Below are 21,784 nucleotides of genomic sequence, written 5' to 3'. Positions count from 1 at the left end.
CAGGTATACAACTTAGACTGCAAAACAGGAAGGCTGCTCAGGCACCTCCCCAGTGGGGAGGCAGCAATATATAAAGTACATAATGTCCCACAGCTATTGGCTGGGGAGGAAATAGCAAGTGCACGCGCTGACCATCAAAACTGCCTTGTATGAACAATCCCTTTTATCTGGCATCCTATTTACAATGCTACAGCAAGAATACTTCTGCAAATCAGTCTCCTGTTCACACAGATTAGCCCATGAACAGTTCAAACAAGAGCGTCTGACTCCCAAGAGCTCACAATCTACTTTTTAGTTAGTCATTAGATAAGTATCAAGGCATAAACTGAACTAAGGTCCTTCTTTAAAATGTTTCCTATACAACATGTCATTCCCTTTAATCCAGTTTACTGAGAATTGTATGTGTTTTGTATATCTACCTGATCAATGACGACTTTTTAATAGAATGTTCTATTCATGACTAATTAATGAATACACAGGAAAGCCATCTGTTGCAGTGTTAGACTTTACGATCTGTGCTGTAGTGGCGTTCTGCGGCTGTGTAATGTGGGTGCTGAGTTTCTTCTCCATCACACAGTATGGTAGACATACGCTGCTGGTGTCCTATCTTTTACTATCTTGTGGCTGTGGGGAATCTCATAAAACAAAATTACTTGTGATGAGCCTATGAGAGGTGCCAACCGAAATCTTGTGCAGCGAACTGTAAGCGATGTGCCTTCATGTCCTCCCAAGGGCCAGGCCTAATAGTTGTCGGAGGTTTGCCGCTACAGACTCTCTGCATGAAGGGCACTGCTATTTTTAATTGTCTGTGCAACTTTCCCCCCTTCTTGTCCCATGTTTGTCCTTTATGTGAACTGTTCATGTTTTATCGTAGTCCAATCAGTGCAGTACTCTAAGTGCCCGCAGCCCATTGCTCTCTCTCTTTCATGGGCCATTAGAAGTGGAATGGTAGTGAATGTTTTCAGCCTGAGAAACTGAATTTGTACAATGAACACTGGCAAAAATGTCTCGCACTTGAAACCCCCGGATTGCATTGGGTAGTCAGTACTTAACCTGGGATTGCTGTCCTGCGTAATGCTCCACCTCCACCAGGAGCATGTCACGAAATGTAGATACCTACACAGCGAACTGTATAGTATGCCCCTCTGGTGTTCAATGGGTCCAGTCTTGTAGTGCGAAGGTATGACAGTGGCACACCTGTCCGTGCTCCTTGGTTTTCGGTTTTGGTTAATTCAAATATTCCTGCATTTTGTTTTTGCAGCAGCAATGGAAATGAATGAAAGCTCGCGGTGGACTGAAGAGGAAATGGAAACCGCTAAGAAAGGTAAGAGTACTTCTTTTGTGGTGGATGTAACTCTTTCCCTTCCTGACATCTTACTAAAGCTATTGTGCTGCTTGTGTTTTGCTGTATTTAGGAGTTGAATCAGAAGTTTGAGGCCTTGCTAATCGCAAAGGGTCCAATATTACAACATACTAATTTGTGTGTCACTTACTGGCTCAAGTTGTGTATGTCTAAATCGTCCAAGTCACGAACAGTATCATAAGTTACCTGTATGTCTAAAGCGTCTGTCACGAACCGTATCATTAGTTACATGTATGTCTAAAACGTCCACATCATGAACAGTATCATAAGTTACCTGTATATCTAAAGCATCTGCGTCACAAACCGTATCATAAGTTACATGTATGTCTAAAGCATCTGTCACGAACCATATCATATGTTACATGTATGTCTAAAACGTTCACGTCATGAACAGTATCTTAGGTTACCTGTATGTCTAAAGCATCCACGTCATGAACAGTATCATAAGCTACCTGTATGTCTAAAGCATCTGCGTCGCTAACTGTTTAATAAGTTACATGTATGTCTAAAGCGTCCGCGTCACTGTCAGTGATGGAGAGGCTTTAGATAGTATTTAACTGAACTATTAGTGATGCAGATGCTTTAGACATACAAGTAACTTATGAGACTTATAGTGACACAGAAGCATTAGACATCCCGGTCACTTATGAGACTGTTAGTGACGTGGACTCTTTAGACATGCATGTAACTTACGAGACTTAGTGTCACGGATGCTTCTGAAAAAAATAAATCAATGGTAAAACTGGAGAGATAGATATAAAACCACAACTATGGTCTTATCTGATAACCAAGTGGTATAAGATAGTATAGGTATGCTCTCCTGATAGGGCTGTGACAGTCGCAACTCCTATAGAATCATGTGAAGGCTGCTGCAGGACCACCAATGGGATCAAATGCAATAAATTAGGAATATGGTGGTTCAGAGTCCGCACTGACCAATGTTCAAAGATACGATCACACAGGAACGTGAAGCATGAATGCGGTTTATTGTCAACGTGTTTCAAGGTTTCCAAACCTCTTCATCAGGACCAGACCAAAATGATCGTTGATGGTCCTTCGTGTGTGATCTTATCTTTGATCCTTGGGCAGTGTGGACTCTGAACCATCATGTTCTTCATTCATTGCAGATACTTTAGACAAACAATCTCATAAGTCACCTGTATGTCTAAAGCGTCCATGTCACGAACGGTCTCATTAATCACCTGAATGTGTATAGTGTCCACTCCACTAACCGACTCATAGCCACGAGACATTCTTCAGGTACATTTCACTGCCTCGCACCTCCGAGAATTATGTAATTGGCTCATGAATTGTTGCCGATACTAATTCCGATGAGAACGGAGCTTTTACCAAGTGTTATAGCTGGAGTTTTCCACTTTATGACTGCGACACAGCGGCTTTGTTCTGGTGATACTCAGAAACTGAAGGCTAGCGCTATCTTTTCAATACCGATTGCTTTCTTTCAATGTGAGAAGTGTTATTAGCAGATCAAGGTTGGATTGTGTGTTTTTTTCTGCTCACAATTCAGCAGAACACAAAGCTATTCACTGGCAGTTTCAAGGTTGCTTTATGGCAGAAATGTGTTTGTGAACCCGGTTTTACAGAGGCAGCGCTCGTCTTCTGTGGATCTCTCTAAATAATGGATGACTCTACCAAATTTGTCTTGTCTGCGTTGGTTTCAGGAAATCCATGCATGCCTTGAAACTGAATATTTCATGAGAATTTCAAATGTAACACCAAGCAGAGCTGAGTACTGTAACTGATCTTCCTCCCACACTCGGAAAGTATGGAGCGCTTTTATGCTTTACCATATGTTGCGAACATTTGGTCAGGTGGCAAGGGTTAATGCTTCTTGGCCCTCAGGTGTCATCACTGATAGGTTCTGGATGATGATGTTAGCGACGGAGCTGGCAAGCAAGGCGGCATTGATTTCATAAGTCGTACACAGGCGGGGGTGTTGGAATTTGTGCATGGCCAGGTAATACTATGGCAGTACAATCTTTCTTTTTTTAGTTTTATCAGTTTGCCTCCTTTAATTGTTTTTTTGTCATTATTTAATGCTTTCTGTGAATATATTATTTCCCTTCCTTCTGTGATGTCTAGTCATAAGCTAATATCTGTCATCTTGTTGTCATGGGCTGTGACGTCCTGTAGGTATGTTGTCTGCGGTCTGCATGTACACATGCCTCAGTTATATCATACTGCGATGATGGAATTGGTAAAGTGAGCAGTTATCCTCATCATACTTACCAACAATTGCAATATTCCATATGTAGGTCAAGTCTTTTATAAGGCTACTTTCACACTAGCGTCGGAATCTCCCCGTCGCAATGCGTCGGGCAGAGATTCCGAGGCTAGCGTTTGACACACTGCACAACGGAGGCAGCGGATGCATTTCTCCGGCGCTTCCGCTGCCCCATTGTGAGGTGGGGGCGGAGTTTCGGCCGCACATGCGCGGTCGGAAAAAGCGGTCCGTCAGGAGCAAAAAACGTTACATTTAACGTTTTTTGCTCTCGGCGGTCCGCCACAACACGGCGCAACCGTCGCACGACGGTTGCGACGTGTGGCAAAGCGTCGCAATGCGTCGCTAATGTTAATCTATGGGGCAAAAACGCATCCTGCAAACAACTTTGCAGGATGCGTTTTTTCCCATAAACGACGCATTGCGACGTCTGGCAAAAAACGCCAGTGTGAAAGTAGCCTAAAACACGCTTACAATTTCAATGTTTAAAGAAGACCTGTTACTTGTGATAAATATGTAAATTCCTTACCTGGTCTAAATGCTGCCGTTTCCCTGAATTTAATTTTATTTCTTTGTACCTGTCCATTTGAGCTCATACGCACGACCATATTTTCGGTCCGATTGTTATCTATGAAAGAAATGGCCAGCACGCGGACCAATGTTATTCAATGGGGGAGTGCAGAGGAGCGATTTTTTTTCACTGACCGAATCGGAGTATGAAAAAAAAAAAAAATAAAAAAATCACAGCCCACACTAATTTCTCTCAATTTATTCAAGTCTCTTAAAAAACAAAACATAAAAAAAAATGATGTCATACATAGACACAGTATAGCATAAGACTTTTACAAATACATTGCAATTCTGCAACATAGGAACCTGTAATGGTTAATAGCGGCTATAAAATAAAGAAAAAAAAAAGCTAATGACAAGTGAGAAATCGTATTACTTTTCTGGATGAAACTCTAGACGATTTCTTTATACTTTCCTACCCTTAAAGAGATATCGCACTGTCCTCCATTGTGCGCCCTATATGCAAGTCTAGTCTTGTTAGCTAAGGAGGCATGATCTTCCACTCTTCTGTAGGTGTCTTCTTGAAGACAACACCCTCTTGGCTAACAGGGTGCAAGTAGAAGGCTACGATAGCTCTAGATCAGATAGACAGAAAGGGGAAAAACAACAATGCCAGATTCCGGGGGAGAAGTTCATTTAGACCAGGTAAAAAGTGAGAGGTCTTTAAAAGTTTACTACAATGTAGCTAATACTTTGTTTAAATTTGCATGTCTTTTGTACTGGAGTCCCTTTAATGTACGTAAATGCTGTATTGGCTAATTGAAAATGTAATTATTTTCTCTCCGTAAACTGTGAAAATGCTGCACTCTGACTATTCCTCCAAATAGAATCATGTCTTCTGTTATGTGATGTTCTCGAGAGCAGATGACTAGTGATATGTGATGAGTAACACGGCACCTCCGAGAACACGGCAGTCTGCTGGAGGGATCATAGTATTGGCAAGCCGTCTCCTAGACAAACACACTCAGAACACTCAGCGGAAAGTGCTGCCGGCTTATAAAAGATCACAAACAATACTATTCTAGGTGGAGATCCATCCTGACCCCCTTAGGTTTTCATCTCATACCTGCATTTCTACAGTTTAAAGGGAGCCTGCCAAAAACCACAGGCCGCATGAATTGGAGCCTGTCTGCACCTTTGCGGCAAGGTATGTATTTCTCCAAAACGCTCTGGCGTTTCAGAGAGAGAAAATGTAGAGTAGTTTGAAGAGCCAGTCATGGACTATCGGCAGAGAGGAGACTAGTCCTAAACCTCCACCGGCAAACTTCTCCCCACACCACCTGAGGTGATTGATAGAGCTCTCCTATGTGTGTCTATAGGGAGAGACATGTCAATCACCAGGAGTGGTGCTAGGAAAAAAAACAGCTAGGTCTGGTGCCGGTCTAGTCTGCTCTCTGCCTATGGTCCCTGGCCGGCTCTTCAGACTTCAGTGTTTCAGAGAAATCTGTCTATGGCCAGGCCTTGATTCATGCGGCCTGGGATTTGGACCGCATGATTCAGCCGACAAGTTCTCTGTAATGACAGAGTGAGTAAGACTTAATACTCTGTGATTGCATTTATAAGGTGTAAACCTACTTGTAGTTATTGCTTACCATACTGACAAAGTCCTAGATGACACTCTTGGCATCCAACTGTTCTACATTCAGCATACAGTAGTGTGACAAAGTGTTTGCCCCCTTCCTGATTTCTTTATTTTTTTTGCTCGTTTGTCACCCTTAAATGATCAGATAACCAAACAAATCTAAATATTAGACAAAGATAACACAAGTACCAAAAAATGCAGTTTTTAAATGAAGTTCTTTATTATTAACCTTCATCAGGCTGCATAATTTTACAACGTTAACAGGCTGCAGAGGTACAATTGTACCTTCATATATATTTTATTGAAATTTGGCCAATATATTCTGGACCAAAACTGCAGAGATGTCACGAAATTTCAGCCCTCTACGGCTTTTCGAAAAAAAAAGTTATTGCAATTTTAAAATGGAATAGTTACAATTGTACCTACTCAGCCGGACGAAGGTTAAGGGGGGGAATCCAAACCTACAGGAGCCTGTGTGAAAAAGTGATTGCCCCTAAACCTAATAACTGGTTGGGCCACCCTAGCAGCAACAACTGCAATCAAGCGCTTGCGAACTGTACGTGGCGGGAGAGCGCATGCCAAACCCGTTCACGTAGCGTATTTTGAACACTGCATAAATCACACTGGCTTTTTTTTAGAGCCACAGTCTACAGTAGCTACCTACACTCTTTAGGCAGTGTTGGAGCCCAGTCTGTACTGCAGTTGAGATTGTGGGCCTGACTTTACAGGGGTTGGCCACTACTTTAGATATCCCTTTTAACTAACTGCTATACATAAGCTCTTCTGTAAGTTTATTGCTTTCCCAAAACCTTCAGTAACCTGAGCTGCACCCTGGCTACGTGATCTCGGGCTGAGAATTCTGACTCCCTGTGATGTCAGGAGTTAGGACCTGACTTCCTCGCTCTGGAATCTGACAAGACATCACATTCACGTGACTTTCATACTGCGGGGGAGGGGGCTCCATTCAGCTATTCCATACAGATTAATATACAACAGGAGTAACTTAGGCCATGTTCCCACGTAGCGTAAATACGGAGTTTGTGTGTACAAATAAGGCCTCTTTCACACTTCCGTCTTTGAGCTCCCGTCGAAATCCATCGATTTTTAAAAAAAACAGGATCCAGCAAATTTTTCTGCTGGATCCTGTTTTTTCCTATAGACTTGTGTTAGCGACGGATTGTGACGGATGGCCATCCGTTTCATCCATCGTGCACTGGATCAGAAAATTGCTCAGCGACGGGTCCTGCGCTGCCCGTCGTTTGCTATAATGGAAGCCTATGGACGCAGGATCCATCACTGACTGTCAAAGGCAGGAATCCAGCAACGGGTTCCGTCTTTTGAAACTGAGCATGGGTGGAAGACTTTCCAGTCAGGGAAATTCTCTCTCGCTCTCTCTCTCTTTTTACTATTGATGCTGCCTATGCAGCATCAATAGTAACAAGATATAATGTAAAAAATAAAAAATCGCAATAGTCTCACCTTCCGGCGTCCCGCGCAGCGTTACCGATGCTCGCGATGCTTCTGGCAGCTGACGTTCCCAGTAATGCATTGTGAAATGACCCGATGACGTCGCGGTCTCGTGAGGTCATTGCACGCAAGGCATTACTGGGAACGCCAGCTGCCGGGAGCATCGGTAACGCAATTTTTTATTTATATTACTTTTAAACCTGGGTTGTGTTGTGTATGCATTTTCGCAGTGGAAAACTGCTGCGAAGATGCATACACAACAGGTGCACATAGCCTCGACGGGTCCGTCAGAAAAACGGGCCCAGTGCACCCTTTTTTACAATCTCATTTCAACATTTTGACAGATCCTGTGCAGATTGTAAAAACGGAAGTGTGAAAGAAGCCTAAGGTGTTTAATTGTCCAAGCAAAGTGGATCTGATTTCATGAAAACTCCTGCAAATTACAATTAAAGATGCAGTTGAACTGTGCAGTTTTGTTGGTTATGAACGTCTGTTATTCTGAGATAAATTCACCCTTTTTGTTATGAAGCGCCTAAAGATTTCTGGTGCAAGCAATTACATTCATAAGGCCTCTTTCACACTAGCGTTTTTTTTAATCCGTTGCAATCCGTCGTTTTGGGCAAAAAACGGATCCTGCAAATGTGCCTGCAGGATGCGTTTTTTTGCCCATAGACTTGTATTGGCGACGGATTGCGACATATAGCCATACGTCGCATCCGTTGTGCACTGGATCCGTCGTGTTTTGGCGGACCGTCGGCACGAAAAAAAGTTCAATTTAACGTTTTTTCGTACGTTGGATCCGCCATTTTCAACCGCGCATGCGCAGCCGGAACTGCGCCCCCTCCTCCCCGGGACATAGAATGAGCAGCGGATGCATTGAAAAACTGCATCCGCTGCCCACGTTGTGCACAATTTTCACAACGTACGTCGGGCCGACACATTCTGACGGCCCCGTACCAACACGAGTGTGAAAGTAGCCTAAGTCACATGCTTAGTGATAGGAAGTCCATCTGTGTGCAATCTAAGGCTACGTTCACATTTGCGTTCTGCCGGGCTGCGTCGGGCGCAGCCACGGCGACGCATGCGCCATGCGCCCCTATATATAACATGGGGGCGCATGGACATGCGTTTTGCGATGCATGCATTTCTTTTGCCGCAAGCGATAGGGCGCAGAGGACGCAGCAAGATGCATTTTTTTTGCGTCCAAAATTCAGCAAAAAAGGACGCATGCATCGCAAAACTATGCGTTTTAGCGTGCGTTTTTGTTTGCGTTGTGCGTTGCGTCGCCGACGCAACATCGCACAACGCAAATGTGAACGTAGCCTAAGTGTCACATAGTCTGTCAGTATATGCACACCTTTCCTGCAAGGCCAAAGAGGCTGCAACACCATTAAGCAAGAGGCAGCACCAACTAAACACCACCATGAAGACCAAGGAGATCTCCAAACAAGTCAGGGACAAAGTTGTTGATAAGCACAAGTCAGGGTTGGGTTATAAAAAAGAAAATATCCCAATCTCTGATGATCCCCTGGGAGCACCATCAAATCCATTATCATCAAATGAAAAGATCATGGTACCACAACGAACCTGCCAAGAGAGAGCTGCCCACAAAAAGTCTCAGCCCGGCATTAATCAGAGTGGCAGCACAGGACCAAAAGGTAACCCTGAAGGAGCTACAGAGTTCACAAGCAGAGACTGGAATATCTGTCCATATGACCACAATAAGCCGTACACACCATAGAGGTGGCCTTTATGGAAGATTGGGCAGGAAAAAGCCTTTACTTACACACAAAAAATGTTAAGGCACATTTTGAGTTTGCCAAAAGACTAGTGGGAGACTCCTTAAAGGGAAGGTTCTGCAATTTTTTATTAATAAACATTGATTACATAATCAGTTATTTTTAATACAAAATTAAATGTACAACTTTATTTACTTATTTATTTATTTTTTACCAATGTTTACTTTAACCACTGGGGGCTGCCCCTTTCATTTGGGGGTGTGTAACTGTCTGAGCAGGACAGTTACACACCTCATTTTCAGCACCCTGGGAGTAAGAATAATAATAATAATCTTTATTTATATAGCGTCAACATATTCCGCAGCGCTTTACAGTTTACACAGGCTGTGTGCACGTGTTTCTGTTTTTTTGCGTTTTTTCCCGATAAAAACGCTATAAAACCGCAAAAAAACGCATACAATAAGCATCCCATCATTTAGGATGAATTCCGCATGTTTTGTGCACATGATGCGTTTTTTTCCGCGGAAAAAACGCATTGCAGTAGAAACCGCAGCATGTTCATTAACCCCTTACCGGCATCGGACGTACTATACCGTCCGATGCCGGCTCCCCTGCTTTGATGCAGGGCTCCGCGGTGAGCCCGCACCAAAGCCGGGACATGTCAGCTGTTTTGAACAGCTGACATGTGCCCGTAATAGGCGCGGGCAGAATCGCGATCTGCCCGCACCTATTAACTAGTTAAATGCCGCTGTCAAACGCAGACAGCGCCATTTAACTACCGCTTCCAGCCGGGCGGCCGGAAATGACGTCATCGCCGACCCCCGTCACATGATCGGGGGTCGGCGATGCTTGTGAATGGTAACCATAGAGGTCCTTGAGACCTCTATGGTTACTGATTGCCCGTCGCTGTGAGCGCCACCCTGTGGTCGGCGCTCACAGCACACGTGCAATTCTGCTACATAGCAGCGATCAGCAGATTGCTGCTATGTAACAGAGCCGATCGTGCTATGCCTGCTTCTAGCCTCTCATGGAGGCTATTGAAGCATGGCAAAAGTTAAAAAAAAAAGTTTAAAAAAATGTGAAAAAAATAAAAAAAAACATAAAAGTTTAAATCACCCCCCTTTCGCCCCAATCAAAATAAATCAATAAAAAAAATATCAAATCTACGCATATTTGGTATCGCCGCGCTCAGAATCGCCCGATCTATCAATTAAAAAAAAGTATTAACCTGATCGCTAAACAGCGTAGCGGGGAAAAAATTCGAAACGCCAGAATTACGTTTTTTTGGTCGCCGCGACATTGCATTAAAATGCAATAACGGGCGATCAAAAGAACGTATCTGCACCGAAATGCTATCATTAAAAACGTCATCTCGGCATGCAAAAAATAAGCCCTCAACCGACCCCAGATGATGAAAAATGGAGACGCTACGAGTATCGGAAAATGGCGCATTTTTTTTTTTTTTTTTTTTTTTTTAGCAAAGTTTGGAATTTTTTTTCACCACTTAGATAAAAAATAACCTAGTCATGTTAGGTGTCTACGAACTCGTACTGACGTGGAGAATCATAATGGCAGGTCAGTTTTAGCATTTAGTGAACCTAGCAAAAAAGCCAAACAAAAAACCAATGTGGGATTGCACTTTTTTTTGCAATTTCACCGCACTTGGAATTTTTTTCCCGTTTTCTAGTACACGACATGCTAAAACCAATGATGTCGTTCAAAAGTACAACTCGTCCCGCAAAAAATAAGCCCTCACATGGCCAAATTGACGGAAAAATAAAAAAGTTATGGCTCTGGGAAGGAGGGGAGCGAAAAACGAACACGGAAAAACGAAAAATCCCCCGGTCATGAAGGGGTTAATTTTGCATTTTTTTGCGTATTTCCCACTACAAAATGCATTGGGAAATGTCCGGAAAAAAACCGCGGCAAAACCGCATGCAGATTTCTTGCGGATTTCTTGCAGAAAATGTCCGTTTTTTCTCAGGAATTTGCTGCGAGAAATCCTGAACGTGTGCACATAGCCTAACAGTTTCAAACACAACAGTCATAAGTAACAACGTTGTGGGTGAGAACAAGTGCTTTGAATTGTATCCTGTAATGAATGGGCAGCCAGTGTAATGACTGGCGAAGAACGGACGCGTCCGAGTAACGATTAGGTAGATGGACAGACAGTGACAGCATCTCTTGTATTGAGGCCGTTCCTCCTGCCTCTAGTTATGACCTGGGCATACCCCGTGCGCTGTCCAGGTCACACCCGTAGCAGGAGATAGTGACCATTTTGTTGTAGCCCTCAGCGTACTACAGTACAGGCTGTGATTACTGATCACCACCGACCTGTTCAGGGCACAGCAGGGAGATCATCTATCTGCTGTGCTCTGAACAGGACGCAGCGCTATGTGGGAGCGCAGGGAAGGTATGTTTTTTTATTTTTTTTTTTATATGTATTGAATGTATGGGGCCATATATACAAGTAGGATGGGGGCATATACCATATATGAATCCATCGATATGACTGGAACAAATAAAGAACGGTCTCACCCGCCCGAACGGGCGAGAAGGGGAAGAGGTCTACTGCCATGATTGACTGAATGATAGTGCTCTGCACGGTTCCGGGCGGGTGAGACCGTTCTTTATTTGTTCCAGTCATATCGATGGATTCATATATATGCTAAGCAATACATAATTTTGGTGGTCTATATACCGATATATTCTGTAGCAGTGAATTCATTGATCAAACCCCAATCTGACGTACCCATGCTATAGGTCTCTTATGTTACGCTGGGAAATAATAAGTCTCTGGTGTTTTGATACGGATTGGGCTGACAGGCCAGTTGTTAGAAGTAAACCATGCCCGCTAGGTTTCTTTTTTGGTGTATATATAGATACCTAGATTGTGAGTGGTACTTCAGTTGATGTTGCGCTTTACCTTGGAGGTGTTATAATAGCATTGGATCCATAGCGCTACCCACATCTGTTTGTTTGTTTGTCTTTGGTTTGCACCTTGCACTTTTTTGTAATTGTTTTAACTATATCCAGTAAAAGTTACATTTTAATCCTGTATGTATTGATGCAAGAATTTCTGAGGATTATACCACGGCTGAATTTATACCCTAACCAGGTAACCCTGATTATACCTACGGTGGTGCACCCTAATAGTGAATGTAGGAGAACCTCAGCAGATGACAACGCTGTTACAAAAAATATAGAATGCTCCATATAGTATAATGCATCCCATAGTCCTGCATATAGTATAATTCACTCCCCAAAAGTCCTCCATATAGTATACTGCACTCCTCATAGGCCTCCATATAGTATAATGCACTCCCCAAAGCCTCCATACAGTATAATGCATTCCCATAGGCCTCCATACAGTATAATGCACTCCCCACAGGTCTCCATATAGTATAATGCATTCCCAATAGGCCTCAAATACAGTATAATGCACCCCCCATAGGCCTCTCTATATTATAATGCACTCCCCATAGGCCTCCATATAGTATAATTAACTTAGCCATGTATCTGATCCCTTCATGTGTTACTCTAAGCGTATTTAATAGCGCACGTGATACACTCCATGTATCTAACCCCAACTTATGATACAACAACCTGAATTAACTAACAGAATTGGTGCTGCCAGCTGGCCTTGGTGACACTTGACTTGTCATTAACAAACTGGCTCCTCACTGTGATCCTAGATTTCATCCTTTCTTATCTTTTTACAAAACCCCAGAAAGGAACGGGAGGGGTGACATCACACCCAAGTGAGAAAATCCAGCACACTTTTACTGCAGTCGTAATGTGAACTAGTTGTAGGTTATGTTTTCATGGCAAATTTCAGCAGCTGCTCCCCCTATTGTTCAAAAGTGGAAATACCAAACCTTAAAATTATTTTTCATATTTTATTTCATTAAAAAGAAATTATAATATATAAATAAATAATACCTTAATACTTAAAGGGAACCTGTCACCCCGAAAATCGCGGGTGAGGTAATCCCACTGGCATCAGGGGCTTATCTGCAGCAAAGTACGCCTGCGCCAGAGCCGTGGCTGAAGATCAGAAGAGAACGTCATGGAAAGAAGATAGGAGGCGCCGGAGCGGACCGGAGACGCCCATCCGACCTGACCAGCAGCGGGACCGCCCCTGGGTGAGTATAATCTAACGTCTTTTTCTCCTTTTTCAGGTAACATCAGGGGCTTATCTACAGCATTACAGAATGCTGCAGATAAGCCCCTGATGCCGGTGGGCTTACCTCACCCGCGATTTTCGGGGTAACAGGTTCCCTTTAACATTTTTTCAATTGTTGAAAAAAAATTTTTTGAGGATGGCACATTCTCTTTAACCCCTCTGTGACCTTAGACGTACTATCCCGTCGAGGTGCCCTGGGCTTATCTGACCCTGGACGGGATAGTACGTCATAGCCGATCGGCCGCGCTCACGGGGGGAGCGCGGCCGATCGCGGCCGGGTGTCAGCTGCTTATCGCAGCTGACATCCGGCACTATGTGCCAGGAGCGGTCACGGACCGCCCCCGGCACATTAACCCCTGGCACACCGCGATCAAAGATGATCGCGATGTGCCGGCGGTATAGGGAAGCTTCCCGCAGGGAGGGGGCTCCCTGCGGGCTTCCCTGAGACCCCCGGAGCAACGCGATGTGATCGCGTTGCTGCGAGGGTCTCACCTCCCTCCCTGCTCCCTCCAGCCCCGGATCCAAGATGGCCGCGGATCCGGGTCCTGCAGGGAGGGAGGTGGCTTCACAGAGCCTGCTCAGAGCAGGCACTGTGAAGCCTGCAGCGCTGCATCTCAGATCAGTGATCTGACAGAGTGCTGTGCAAACTGTCAGATCACTGATCTGTGATGTCCCCCCCTGGGACAAAGTAAAAAAGTAAAAAAAAAAATTTCCAAATGTGTAAAAAAAATTAAAAAAAATATTCCAAAATAATGAAAAAAAAATATTATTCCCATAAATACATTTCTTCATCTAAATAAAAAAAAAAAAAACCAATAAAAGTACACATATTTAGTATCGCCGCGTCCGTAACGACCCGACCTATAAAACTGTCCCACTAGTTAACCCCTTCAGTAAACACCGTAAGAAAAAAAAAAAAAAAAACGAGGCAAAAAACAACGCTTTATTATCATACCGCCGAACAAAAAGTGGAATAACACGCGATCAAAAGGACAGATATAAATAACCATGGTACCGCTGAAAGCGTCATATTGTCCCGCAAAAAAAGAGCCGCCATACAGCATCATCAGCAAAAAAATAAAAAAGTTATAGTCCTGAGAATAAAGCGATGCAAAAATAATTATTTTTTCTGTAAAATAGTTTTTATCGTATAAAAGCACCAAACCATAAAAAAATGATATAAATGAGGTATCGCTGTAATCGTACTGACCCGAAGAATAAAACTGATTTATCAATTTTACCAAACGCGGAATGGTATAAACGCCTCCCCCAATAGAAATTCATGAATAGCTGGCTTTTGGTCATTCTTCCTCACAAAAATCGGAATAAAAAACGATAAAAAAATGTCACGTGCCCAAAAATGTTTTCAATAAAAACGTCAACTCGTCCCGCAAAAAACAAGACCTCACATGACTCTATGGACCAAAATATGGAAAAATTATAGCTCTCAAAATGTGGTATTGCAAAAAATATTTTTTGCAATAAAAAGGGTCTTTCAGTGTGTGACGGCTGCCAATCATAAAAATCCGCTAAAAAACTCGCTATAAAAGTAAATCAAACCCCCCTTCATCACCCCCTTAGTTAGGGAAAAATAAAAAAAAATGTATTTATTTCCATTTTCCCATTAGGGCTAGGGTTAGGGCTAGGGTTAGGGCTAGGGTTAGGGCTAGGGTTAGGGCTAGGGCTAGGGCTAGGGCTAGGGTTAGGGTTAGGGTTGGGGCTACAGTTAGGGTTGGGGCTAAAGTTAGGGTTAGGGTTTAGATTACATTTACAGTTGGGAATAGGGTTGGGATTAGGGTTAGGGGTGTGTCAGGGTTAGAGGTGTGGTTAGGGTTACCGTTGGAATTAGGGTTAGGGGTGTGTTTAGATTAGGGTTTCAGTTATAATTGGGGGGTTTCCACTGTTTCGGCACATCAGGGGCTCTCCAAACACGACATGGCGTCCGATCTCAATTCCAGCCAATTCTGCGTTGAAAAAGTAAAACAGTGCTCCTTCCCTTCCGAGCTCTCCTGTGTGCCCAAACAGGGGTTTACCCCAACATATGGGGTATCAGCGTACTCAGGACAAATTGGACAACAACTTTTGTGGACCAATTTCTCCTGTTACCCTTGGGAAAATACAAAACTGGGGGCTAAAAAATAATTTTTGTGGGAAAACAAAAAGATTTTTTATTTTCACGGCTCTGCGTTATAAACTGTAGTGAAACACTTGGGGGTTCAAAGTTCTCACAACACATCTAGATAAGTTCATTGAGGGGTCTAGTTTCCAATATGGGGTCACTTGTGGGGGGTTTCTACTGTTTAGGTACATTAGGGGCTCTGCAAACGCAATGTGACGCCTGCAGACCAATCCATCTAAGTCTGCATTCCAAATGATGCTCCTTCCCTTCCGAGCCCTCCCATGCGCCCAAACGGTGGTTCCCCCCCACATATCGGGTATCAGCGTACTCAGGACAAATTGGACAACAACATTTAGGGTCCAATTTCTCCTGCTAACCTTGGAAAAATACAAAACTGGGGGCTAAAATATAATTTTTGTGGAAAAAAAAATATTTTTTATTTGCATGGCTCTGCGTTATAAACTGTAGTGAAATACTTGGGGGTTCAAAGCTCTCACAACACATCAAGATGAGTTCCTTAGGGGGTCTACTTTCCAAAATGGTGTCACTTGTGGGGGGTTTCTACTGTTTAGGTACATTAGGGGCTCTGCAAACGCAATGTGACGCCTGCAGACCATTCCATCTAAGTCTGCATTCCTAATGGCGCTCCTTCCCTTCCGAACCCTCCCATGCGCCCAAACGGTGGTTCCCCCCCACATATGGGGTATCAGCGTACTCAGGACAAATTGGACAACAACATTTAGGGTCCAATTTCTCCTGCTAACCTTGGAAAAATACAAAACTGGGGGCTAAAATATAATTTGTGGAAAAAAAAATATTTTTTATTTGCATGGCTCTGCGTTATAAACTGTAGTGAAATACTTGGGGGTTCAAAGCTCTCACAACACATCAAGATGAGTTCCTTAGGGGGTCTACTTTCCAAAATGGTGTCACTTGTGGGGGGTTTCTACTGTTTAGGTACATTAGGGGCTCTGCAAACGCAATGTGACGCCTGCAGACCATTCCATCTAAGTCTGCATTCCAAATGGCGCTCCTTCCCTTCCGAACCCTCCCATGCGCCCAAACGGTGGTTCCCCCCCACATATGGGGTATCAGCGTACTCAGGACAAATTGGACAACAACTTTTGGGGTCCAATTTCTCCTGTTACCCTAGGGAAAATACAAAACTGGGGGCTAAAAAATAATTTTTGTGGGAAAAAAATTTTGTTTTATTTTTATGGCTCTGCATTATAAACTTCTGTGAAGCCCTTGGTGGGTCAAAGTGCTCACCACACATCCAGATAAGTTCCTTAGGGGGTCTACTTTCCAAAATGGTGTCACTTGTGGGGGGTTTCAATGTTTAGGCACATCAGTGGCTCTCCAAACGCAACATGGCGTCCCATCTCAATTCCTGTCAATTTTGCATTGAAAAGTCAAACGGCGCTCCTTCCCTTCCGAGCTCTCCCATGCGCCCAAACAGTGGTTTACTGCCACATATGGGGTATCAGCGTACTCGGGACAAATTGGACAACAACTTTTGAGGTCCAATTTCTTCTCTTACCCTTGGAAAAATAAAAAATTGGGGGCAAAAATATAATTTTTGTGAAAAAATATGATTTTTTATTTTTACAGTTCTGCATTATAAACTTCTGTGAAGCACTTGGTGGGTCAAAGTGCTCACCACACTTCTAGATAAGTTCCTTAGGGGGTCTACTTTCCAAAATGGTGTCACTTGTGGGGGGTTTCAATGTTTAGGCACATCAGTGGCTCTCCAAACGCAACATGGCGTCCCATTTCAATTCCTGTCAATTTTGCATTGAAAAGTCAAATAGCGCTCCTTCCCTTCCGAGCTCTCCCATGCGCCCAAACAGTGGTTTACTGCCACATATGGGGTATCAGCGTACTCAGGACAAATTGGACAACAACTTTTTGGGTCCAATTTCTCCTGTTACCCTTGGTAAAATAAAACAAATTGGAGCTGAAGTAAATTTTTTGTGTAAAAAAGTTAAATGTTCATTTTTATTTAAACATTCCAAAAATTCCTATTAAACACCTGAAGGGTTAATAAACTTCTTGAATGTGGTTTTGAGCACCTTGAGGGGTGCAGTTTTTAGAATGGTGTCACACTTGGGCATTTTCTATCATATAGACCCCTCAAAATGACTTCAAATGAGACGTGGTCCCTAAAAAAAAATGGTGTTGTAAAAATGAGAAATTGCTGGTCAACTTTTAACCCTTATAACTCCCTAACAAAAAAAAAAATTGGTTCCAAAATTATGCTGATGTAAAGGAGACATGTGGGAAATGTTACTTATTAAGTATTTTGTGTGACATATCTCTGTGATTTAATTGCATAAAAATTCAAAGTTTGAAAATTGCGAAATTTTCAAAATTTTCGCCAAATTTCCGTTTTTTTCACAAATAAACGCAGGTACTATCAAAGAAATTTTACCACTATCATGAAGTACAATATGTCACGAGAAAACAATGTCAGAATCACCAGGATCCGTTGAAGCGTTTCGGAGTTATAACCTCATAAAGGGACAGTGGTCAGAATTGTAAAAATTGGCCTGGTCATTAACGTGCAAACCACCCTTGGGGGTAAAGGGGTTAAATGTATGGAGGAAGGTGCTGTGGTCAGACGAGACCAAAATTGAAATTTTTCGCCAACAAGGTAAACACTGTCTGGCGCCAAACCAACACAGCTCATCACCCCAAGTACACCATCCCCACAGTGAAACATCATGTTGGCAGCAGCATGCTGTAGGAATGTTTTTCGGCAGCAGATACATGAAAAATGGTCTGAGTTGAGGGGAAGATGGATGGTGCAAAATACAGGGATATTCTTGAGCAAAACCTGTTTGTCAGGCAGTGATTTTAAACTGGGACAGAGGTTCACCTTCCAACAACACAATGACCCAAAGCATAATGCTAAAGTAACGCTCGAGTGGTTTAAGGGGAAACATGTAAATGTTTTGGAGTGGTCTAATCCAAGCCCAGACCTTAAACCAACTGAGAATCTGTGCTTAGACTTGAAGATTGCTGTTTACCAGAGGAAACCATCTAACTTGATGTAGCTGGAGCAGTTTTGTCTTGAGGAATGGGCAAACACTCCAGTGGGTAAGATGGGGAAATCTCATAGAGACTTATCCAAGGGGACTTGCAGCTGTAATTTCCGCTAAAGGAGGCACTATAAAGTACTGACTGTAGGGGGTGAATAGAAATGCAGAATAAAGTTTTCAGTTATTTTCTCCAGTTTGTTGTTCGCTTCACAATAAAAAGAAAACCAAATGTTATTTCCATGAACTGATGCAAACCCTCAAGAAATCTATTGAAATTCCAGGTTAGGAGGTAGCAAAACTCCAAAAATGCCAAGGGGGTGAATACTTTCGAATGAAGCAGAGAAAAGCAAAAGCCAGCTCACCGATGGCTACCCCAAGTGCATGGAACTTCGTCCTGATGAGACGTCACAAGCAATGCAAAAAGATTGTGTTCCAGCTCTTAAAAGGGAGTCTGTCATGCCCAAAATCGGAGTTGAGCTAAGCCCACCGGCATCAGGGGCTTTTCTACAGCATTCTGTAATGCTGTAGATAAGCCCCTGATGTATCCTGAAAGATGAGAAAAAAAGGTTAGATTATACTCACCCAAGGGCGGTCCCGGTCTGGTTCTGGTCAGATGGGTGTCGCGGTCCGGTCCGGGCCTCCTATCTTCATAGGATGACATCCTTTTCTTGTTTTCTTGTTGTCTGCCCTGTTGATGGCAGAGCAAAGTACTGCAGTGCGCAGGCACTGGGCCTCTCTGACCTTTCCCGGCGCCTGCGCACTGCAGTACTTTGCTTTGCCCTCAACAGGGCAGACAAAGTACGCCTGCGCCGGAGCCGCAGCGTGAAGACAAGAGGATGTCATCGTAAGAAGATGGGAGGCCCCGGACCGGACCGCGACGCCCATTGGATCGGACTGCCCCTGGGTGAGTATAATCTAACCTCTTTTTCTTATTTTTCAGGATACATCGGGGGCTTATCTACAGCATTCCAAAATGCTGTAGATAAGCCCCTGATGCCGGTGGGCTTAGCTCAACTTCGATTTTGGGGGTGACAGGTTCCCTTTAAGTAAAATCCAGACTTTATTCAATCCATGTAAACGTCATACAGATGCTCCAGAATCGCACTTGGACAAGGGTAAAAAAGTGACGCGTTTCGATCGCAGCAGCGATCTTTATCAAAGGTCATATCTAGCTTTGATAAAGATCTCTGCTGAGATTGAAACGCGTCACTTTAGTTCCCTTGTCCAAATGTGATTGTGGAGCATCTGTATGACATTTTACATGGATTGAATAAAGTCTGGATTTTACTTAAGGAGCTGGAACACTTTAATCCTTCTTGCGTGGTGAATACTTCTGCAAGCCACTGTACCTTAGTGGTGAATCATGCATTGGACGATGCCATATTTTCATATCTCGTAGAATCAGTTGGAAACACTTTTTAAATAAACCCATGAAAAATCTGAGATACTGTATGGATCCAACTTCTACTGCTGATCCTAATTGGCGATAGATTTGAGATCTAATTTGTCCTGTCAATCTGGCCGGCCATGTAGTGTATGGAGGCAACTTATTGCTTGATGGCAGAAGAGGTTAACCAGCAGCAGTTTCTTTTTGCAGTGGTTTAGTAGAGCTTTCACCTTGCTATAGTATTGTACATGGAATTCATGGGTTGATTTTTCTTCATTGGTCTCATCTGGTCTCTTAGAGAGAGAGCAATCAATAAATATAAACTTTGAAAAATTCATGGACTGTTACTTGGGAGAGTTTTGGCAGATGTGGCTTCCTGGGTGGAGGACATCCATCTGCTTATTAAATCTTTGGACAGGATGCAATGCTTTTCTGGCCCACAAAGGTATTTGATTAAACAAATGAAGCCTTTTGCTGGTTCAGCTGCCTGTCGCAGATTGGATTTATCTTATTCATGCTGCATGCTTTAGGAATCTCTAGATGACTCAAGTTTTGTTTATTTGGCATGGCTCATATCTGCCCCTTACTTGCCCTGACCTGTCCAGAATTCTGCCACAATAAATCTATGGCAAACAGGAGTGTTATTGGGGATGAACAGAGCATGTTACAGCTGGCAGGTGCCATTCTGTGTGCCAGAATCGGCAGCTAACTTAACAGTTTAAGCGCCAGAGTTTCATTATAGTCTCTTGCAAACATTCTTGAATATTTCTCTCTAGGGTGTAGTCAAAAGAGCTAGGGCCCCATACCAAACTTATCAGGGGGCCCACCCCATTGTGATATGTCTCCCTGACCCTGACTAGTGCAGCACACTTACTAGAAGGGCTCGTTCTGACTCTTAGGGATCCCTGTCTAATCTTGAGATCAGAAAATAAGAAAAAATGTCTCTCGCTAATTATAACTGCACTGGTGATGTAAATAAGTGTAGGGGTCAATAGCACAAATTTTTGTTTTGTAAGGTAGAAGCAATGATTAAAGAGGTTGTCTGGCCTTAGGGTACAAGTCTGCTGTTAATCTATGTGACTGCAGACTTGTGGATTCACAAAAGCGTGCACACTGTAAGGATTCCCCAGTACCAGTACCGGTGCTGGTAGGCATGTGACTGCAAGTATGTAATTTGCATACATGCAGTCACATGCCAACTAGATGTGCACAGCCTCACTCAATAAAAGTGTATTGAGCAAGGCCAGACTTGTCTAGTCGGGATGTAGCCGGAAGTAGGCAAATTGCATACTTGCTGTCACATGACCACCCTCTCCCAGCGCCAGTACCGATGAATCCTTACAGCGAGTAGTGCATGTGCTGGGAGGATTCACAAGTCTGTTACACACAAAGGAAATAAGCATGTGTATATTGGAACAACACAAAAAAAAGAGGAAAAAAAGGCAAATTGGGCATAATTTCACACACAACCCCATAAATAGGCCGGACAAAATTGTTGGCACCCTCAAGTTAATATTTGGTTGTACACCCTTTGGAATAAATAACTGCAATCGACCGCTTCCTATAACAGTCAACAAGCTTCTTACACTTCTCAATTGGAATTTTGGACCACTCTTATTTTGCAAACTGCTCCATGTGTCTCATATTTGAAGGGTGCCTTCACCTAATAACAATGTTAAAATCTCTCCACAGGTGTTCAATGCGACCTTAATCTGGACGCTTCAGAACTCTCCATCGCTCTGTTTCCAATCATTTCTGGTGCATTCTGGTGAATGCAAACCCAGCATTCTGACACTGGTCAACACATTGTGACCTAAAATCCTTTGGTAATCTTCAGTTCCAGAGGCAGCAAAACAACCCCAAAATTTCTTTGAACCTATAGTGTTGTGTTCTTTTCTTTGCAGGTCTTTTCCCCCCATTTTGGGTAAACAGTAGAGCTTTTTGGTAAAGCACATCATTCTATCTTGGTCTCATCTGTCCACAAGATGCTTTCCCAGTAGGATTTTGGCTTAAGGTACCGTTAAACTAAACGACTTACCAACGATCACGACCAGCGATATGACCTGGCCGTGATCGTTGGTAAGTCGT

At 43.2% G+C, this 21,784-nt stretch overlaps 1 protein-coding gene across 26 annotated transcripts in view; it reads left to right on the top strand.

Annotated features, from left to right (window-relative positions):
• NCOR2 (nuclear receptor corepressor 2) overlaps positions 1 to 21,784 on the top strand; it is a 574,536-nt gene that overhangs the window by 430,836 nt on the left and 121,916 nt on the right. For 25 of the 26 annotated variants that reach the window (XM_069756005.1, XM_069756000.1, XM_069756001.1 and 22 more), the window contains one exon: positions 1,262 to 1,324. In XM_069756005.1, the coding sequence (XP_069612106.1) occupies positions 1,262 to 1,324 (63 nt within the window). The remainder of the gene's footprint in view (positions 1 to 1,261; positions 1,325 to 21,784) is intronic. The other variant, XM_069756002.1, reaches the window with a different exon arrangement.

Source organism: Ranitomeya imitator, chromosome 1, assembly GCF_032444005.1.
Source record: "Ranitomeya imitator isolate aRanImi1 chromosome 1, aRanImi1.pri, whole genome shotgun sequence".
NCBI classification, from domain to species: Eukaryota; Metazoa; Chordata; class Amphibia; order Anura; family Dendrobatidae; genus Ranitomeya; species Ranitomeya imitator.
The sequence above is the reverse complement of the archived record's forward strand: the minus strand, read 5'-3'. Positions and strand labels throughout refer to the sequence as shown.